We start from the raw sequence: 6970 nt of genomic DNA, 5'->3' as shown, positions 1-6970 counted from the left end.
CCCTTGGTTTCATTAATGCGATGCATGCGTTCCATGATGTTGTATTGCACTCATTGATCTACCAGTTATGTTGAATGATTTCTCTTTTAATATCAATTACTCACAAATACTTCATATATTTCAATCATACAAACAACTGCTCATTCAATGTGTGACGGGCGTATTATATACCGCTCGCGGTAACCTTGTTATAATATATGCAAGTTAAAATATCTCTCACTCATAACTTTTTGCAAGGAGATTTTCTGCCTATCTAAAACAAATATCGTTGATATTTTCCAAGGTTTTATCTCAGAGAAATCATGTTTGTCTTTTACAGGTTCTTGGTTTGTTCCATTTTTTGATATTCAGTAAATGTTTTTTTTTTTATTTAATTAACTTTCCAAAAGATTTGCCAGTGAGTTCCTGATTTCTGAAATTTTGATTGTATGCATATATTTTCCAAATAGCCCAAGTAGTTAGTTTTATATTTGACAGATATATATTCCTTCAGTTTGTGAAAAAGATACAGTATGTTTTTTCCTTACAACAAATACCCAGACGTAATTCATTCAACTTTACTGAATGCTATTCTGCAAATGAAGGTTCTTCTGATTGCATTTTAACATTGTCATACATTTTAACATTGTCATACATTTTAATATTGTCACATTTTAATATTGTCATACATTTTATTATTTTAATATTGTCATACATTTTAATATTGTCATACATTTTAATATTGTCATACATTTTAACATTGTCATACATTTTAACATTGTCATACATTTTAACATTGTCATACATTTTAATATTGTCATACATTTTATTATTTTAATATTGTCATACATTTTAATATTGTCATACATTTTAATACATTTTAATATTGTCATACATTTTAATACATGAATGCATCTGAAGAATTCTAAGAACAAATATGTATGTGCCTTTCACCTGGGAGGTGTGCCTTTTGTTCTGCTACAGTGGTACTTGTTTGATGTTTAAGGGAGACAACCCATCTGGAGATAGAACCATTTACCATATTAGGGGTATGTGCTGGTCTGATCCCCTACCCCCATCACAATCAGTCTCCTCGTAACACTTACCAGTGTGCTATGGGCAAGCAGGCCATGGGTAAGTCACAGGTTTATTTCTCCTCGTAACACTTACTAGTGTGCTATGGGCAAGCAGGCCATGGGTAATATTCAGTTTCCTGGTATCATCTACAAGCCTTTTTAAAAGCGCTATGGTCAAGCAGGCTATGGGTAAAAACTGCTAATATTTCACCTCATATTTATTCAGAACAACCTCTTACAGGATTTATAAATCAACAAGAAATATTAGAATTTTTTTAACATACTTGTCAAAAAATCAAATATTTTCGCAATTTACTCGCTTATTGCATCAGTGACTGGTAAAAAACCTAAACCATATAGAATAATGACTTCATGTCTTCTGTCTATAAATGATTATTAATGCTATTTTTGATACAGGTACCATTGGGTACAACCAAAGGAACAGAATTGACACCCTGCTCTATCTGTTATGTTACCCTCAGGCTCCACTTGTCAAGTCTAAGGTAAGAAACAGGTTTAATGATTACCAGAGACCTTGCTCATCAATTCTAAGGTGGGAAGTCATCATGTTATGTTAGCTCAGAGCTGGCTCCTCAAGTGTGAGGTAAACATTGGTAAACTAATGTACCTCTTGGTCATCATTCTAAGGCAGTGTACTTGTTCAAACTGTCACATGCTCAGGAAGAGAGATCACCTGTAGGTTATGTAAATATATAACAGTTGTGATTTGTGTTACTTTCAGACGATTGAGCTGATCCATTTTGACAAGTTACCAGCGGGACAGAATGCCACTGTGGCTGTGATGAGCTACAGTGGGTATGACATAGAGGATGCCCTCATCCTCAACAAGGCATCACTAGATAGAGGTAGGTCTCTATACTCTCCACAAATGTTCTACTAGACAGGGCTAGGTCTAATGTTCTACTAAACAGGGCTAGGTCTAATGTTCTACTAGACAGGGCTAGGTCTAATGTTCTACTAAACAGGGCTAGGTCTAATGTTCTACTAGACAGGGCTAGGTCTAATGTTCTACTAGACAGGGCTAGGTGTAATGTTCTACTAAACAGGGCTAGGTCTAATGTTCTACTAGACAGGGTTAGGTCTAATGTTCTACTAGACAGGGCTAGGTGTAATGTTCTACTAGACAGGGCTAGGTGTAATGTTCTACTAGACAAGGCTAGGTCTAATGTTCTACTAGACAGAGCTAGGTGTAATGTTCTACTAGACAGGGCTAGGTGTAATGTTCTACTAGACAAGGCTAGGTATAATGTTCTACTAGACAGGGTTAGGTCTAATGTTCTACTAGACAGGGCTAGGTGTAATGTTCAACTAGACAGGGCTAGGTCTAATGTTCTACTAGATAGGGCTAGGTCTAATGTTCTACTAGACAGGGCTAGGTATAATGTTCTACTAGACAGGGCTAGGTGTAATGTTCAACTAGACAGGGCTAGGTCTAATGTTCTACTAGATAGGGCTAGGTCTAATGTTCTACTAGACAGGGCTAGGGGTAATGTTCTACTAGACAAGGCTAGGTCTAATGTTCTACTAGATAGGGCTAGGTCTAATGTTCTACTAGACAGGGCTAGGTCGATTGTTATACTAGACAGGGCTAGGTCTAATGTTCTACTAGCCAAGGCTAGGTGTAATGATCTACTAGACAGGGCTAGGGCTAATGTTCTACTAGACAAGGCTAGGTATAATGTTCTACTAGACAGGGCTAGGTCTAATGTTCTACTAGACAAGGCTAGGGATAATGTTCTACTAGACAGGGCTAGGTCTAATGTTCTACTAGCCAAGGCTAGGTGTAATGATCTACTAGACAGGGCTAGGGCTAATGTTCTACTAGACAAGGCTAGGTATAATGTTCTACTAGACAGGGCTAGGTCTAATGTTCTACTAGACAGGGGGGCTAGGTCTAATGTTCTACTAAACAAGGCTAGGTATAATGTTCTACTAGACAGGGCTAGGTCTAATGTTATACTAGACAGGGCTAGGTATAATGTTCAACTAGACAAGGCTAGGTATAATGTTCTACTAGACAGGGCTAGGTGTAATGTTCTACTAGACAGGGCTAGGTCTAATAATCTACTAGACAGGGCTAGGTATAATGTTCTACTAGACAGGGCTAGGTCTAATGTTATACTAGACAGGGCTAGGTATAATGTTCTATTAGACAGGGCTAGGTCTAATGTTCTACTAGCTGGTTGACAGAAGTAGGCCTTATCTATACTTAAGTTTAATGTAACGGAAAAAACGATGGTTCACTCAACTTTTAAATTTACAATATTTTGAACATTCCCAAGAGTTGATATGAACTGCAACATGAAAATATTGCACTACAATTAAATTGAAACTCAACACAAAGTAAAAGTGAACTTCAATCTGAACTGTAACCTCATGACCTCTGGCCCTGAATCTCTGTAACCTCTGACCCCAGGATTTGGAAGGTGCCTCGTGTACAGAAAACAGGCATGTACCCTGAAGCGCTACGCCAACCACAGCTTTGACAAGGTGATGGGACCAATGTTGGATGCCACAACACATCGACCAGTCTGGAGACACAGCATCCTCGACATGGATGGTATCTGTTCCCCAGGTAACAATAGCAACACAGCATATCCTGGAGAGAACCTGTATTGTTTCCCCAGGAATATAGGATTATGTTCACAATAGGTTGACTGTGTTGTCTGATGTATTGACAGGTCGATGTTACAGATAATATGATTAACAGATCTGGTATCTTGCTTGTCTTTTACTTCATTAGAGAAGTTTTGATAAATGTCAGTGTCAATATACTCCTACACCAAATGTTGAGTCCAGTATAATGACACATCCTTCTATCTTAATCCTCTGTTCCTGCACATTCATTCAAAGGATTAATCAAATCAAACAGGGCTTCCTTGCCAAAAGGTCTTACTCATTGGAGAGAACATTATTGCTCAGTGGAGGGAAACATTATTGCTCAGTGGAGAGAACATTATTGCTCAGTGGAGGGAAACATTATTGCTCAGTGGAGGGAAACATTATTGTTCAGTGGAGAGGAACATTATTGCGCAGCAGAGGGTAATGGTTTTAGTTTTTGTTCAGTACGTGGAAGAGAACATATCACTTGGTAACGCTTGTTTCATATATCATATTGATTGTATTTGTTTTGTATGCTGATCATCCTAAGTACCAGTTGTTTACCTGATTACAGGTGAGAAGGTGGAGAGTAAACAGGTAATGGTTAACAAATACATGCCTACTGTGACCTTGAACCCCCTACAGACCCCCTCAGGACAGACTCAGCAACCAGAGTACAGGGATGTCCCAATAACGTAAGTAAACCCTGCGATCCCCATAACAAAGTTTTGTTAAGATTGTCCCCATGATGTGAGTAATCCTACTGACCCCCTCTGAACAAATTCTTCAAGCAGAGAACAAAAACAATATAGAATAAATGAGAAAAGATATCTATCTTAAGGCACATGTTTTATTATTGTATCAATATTATGTAAGTAAACCGTGTACTGACCCCCTAAATAAGGGAAGACTCCAGAGTACAGGGACATCCCCATATCATGTGATGATGAGTAGCCCCCTATAGACCCCCCGCAGACAGAGGTACTGATCATCTCCACTTGTTCTCTACCTGTGTCTCCCACAGGTACAAGGGAGGGGAACCGTCCTACGTAGAGAAGGTCCTCATCACCTCAAACCCAGAGGAGGCTTTCCTTATTAAGATGCTGTTGCGACAGACCAGGCGACCAGAGATCGGTGACAAATTCAGCAGTCGACACGGACAGAAGGGGTAGGTAACTCTAATACACTGCAACAGAAGAGTTTGATAACTGGTCCATCTACTCAGTTGATCATTCACAAGTTACTTACTGCAGATGGTTTCACTGCTTCATGTAAATGTGTAGAACAGCAATGAAGGTTTACAAAAACTGCAAACCATCACACATTTTTCTCAATTTTCATGTGTTTTATATAAGGAATCCTCAGCAGCTATAGTCTAATATAATTATCTCAGGTATGCATCAATTTGTCTGTATTTCCTCTACTGTTTAGTTTATTTATGAAATTTTGATCACATTTGTGTTATAGCAATATCAACAGTTTCTTCCTAGAGTGAAGGTCACTGTCATGTTTATGTGTTTTTTTGTCGAAACAAAGGCTGGACATGTAGCTTCTTAACTTGTTCATCATGTCATATTGAAATTATCTTATTGCTATAAATGACTAAACGTATGATGAAGTGCTTCTTTGTTGTTTCAGTGTGTGTGGACTGATCGTACCCCAAGAGGATATGCCTTTCACTGACCTGGTAAGTTGTGACTAATGTTTTACATAAAAAAATGATAAAATTATACTCGTTCAAAGGCTGTGTCAAGTCAAACGACCTTGGAATCACAACAGTCCAGCCTCGTTAATCAAACCAGATTAATCTGGTGCCAACTATGCAGCCACTGATATAGGGGCCAATTTCACCTTTTCTATACAGAATTGCCCCTGTCATTACCCAGCTGTGCTACAATCCTAACTGGGAACAGAGGTGGCTGGGCTGTGTGAACTAACCCAGCTGTGCTACAATCCTAACTGGGAACAGATGTTGCTGGGCTATGTGAACTCTGCTATACATGACTATATAAGTGATAAGATAAAGTCCATGCTATTTTATGAAATCAGTGAAATTTGACGAATAACTATCTGCTGTTTTGATGTTTCAGGGAATCTGTCCAGATATTGTGAGTACTATTTTCTTCTTAAGTAACTTCTTATGACAAGCATTGTTAGCTCACAGGGTGAGCTTATGCCATACCGTTGCGTCCGTCGTCCGTCCGTCCGTCAACAATTCCTTTAAACGACTTCTTCTTCTTAACCACTGATTGGAATTCAACTAAATTTGACTGGAAGCATCCCTAGGTAGTGGAGATTCAAAATTGTACAAATGGTTGGGCTGACCCCCCAGGAGGCTGAGTTGCGGGGCCAAAAGGGGGCAATTTGGCTATACTGCTACAAACGACTTCTTCTGTAGAACTGTGCCATGGATATCAACCATCTTTGACTGGAAGCATCCCTAGGTGGTGGGGATTCAAAATTGTACAAATGGTTGGGCTGACCCCCCAGGGGGCTGAGGGGCGGGGCCAAAAGGGGTCAATTTGGCTATATTGCTTTAAGCGACTTCTTCTCTGGAACTAAGTAGTGGATATCAACCATATTTGACTGGAAACATCCCTAGGTGTCAGGGATTCAAAATTGTACAAATGATGGAGCTGACCCCCCAGGGGGCTGAGAGGCGAGGCAAAAAGGGGTCAATTTGGCAATATTGCTTTAAGCGACTTCTCTGGAACTAAGAAGTGGATATCAACCATATTTGACTGGAAGCATCCCTAGGTGGTGGGGATTCAAAATTGTACAAATGGTGGGGCTGACCTCGAGGGGGCCGAGGGCGGGGCCAAAAAGGGGGCAATTTGGCTATATTGCTATAAACGACTTCTTCTGTAGAACTATGCCATGGATATTGATCATATTTGGTCGGAAGCATTCATGGGAGGCACAGATTCAAAATTGTACAAATGGTGGGGCTGACCCCACGGGCTTAGGGGTGGGGCCAAAAAAAGTGTATTACTTGGAAATGGTTGAGATCCCCACCCTGTAACGGTATATACAATTGCTGAGTATAAAGAGATGATTGCACATATGCTTCCAGGATGGCCTTGAGAACTGCCCCACCCTTGGAGACTTAACCCCTGGGTCATAACTTTGAAACGGTTGAGATCCCCACCCCAAAACTATATATACAAATGCTGGGCAAAAAGAGACAAATGCAGTCATGATATTTGAATTGATCCTGGGGTCTGGCCACAACCCTAGGGACCTAGTTTCTGAGTCACAGCTTGGAAACAGTTGAGATCCCCACCCCATAACCA

The 6970-nt window shown here is 39.9% G+C and overlaps 1 protein-coding gene across 1 annotated transcript in view; it reads left to right on the top strand.

Moving 5' to 3' along the window:
- Positions 1–6970, top strand: part of LOC110460950 (DNA-directed RNA polymerase III subunit RPC2-like) — a gene marked incomplete at its 5' end in the record, with an annotated part of 30074 nt that overhangs the window by 10746 nt on the left and 12358 nt on the right. Inside the window, 8 exons of the mRNA XM_021514181.1 lie at positions 986–1113; positions 1473–1558; positions 1798–1921; positions 3493–3651; positions 4252–4372; positions 4702–4845; positions 5316–5364; positions 5768–5785. Coding sequence (XP_021369856.1) covers positions 986–1113; positions 1473–1558; positions 1798–1921; positions 3493–3651; positions 4252–4372; positions 4702–4845; positions 5316–5364; positions 5768–5785 — 829 coding nt within the window. The remainder of the gene's footprint in view (positions 1–985; positions 1114–1472; positions 1559–1797; positions 1922–3492; positions 3652–4251; positions 4373–4701; positions 4846–5315; positions 5365–5767; positions 5786–6970) is intronic.

This window comes from Mizuhopecten yessoensis, unplaced genomic scaffold (genome assembly GCF_002113885.1).
Source record: "Mizuhopecten yessoensis strain PY_sf001 unplaced genomic scaffold, ASM211388v2 scaffold10525, whole genome shotgun sequence".
Classification (NCBI taxonomy): Eukaryota; Metazoa; Mollusca; class Bivalvia; order Pectinida; family Pectinidae; genus Mizuhopecten; species Mizuhopecten yessoensis.
This window is presented reverse-complemented; position numbering and strand designations above follow the sequence as displayed.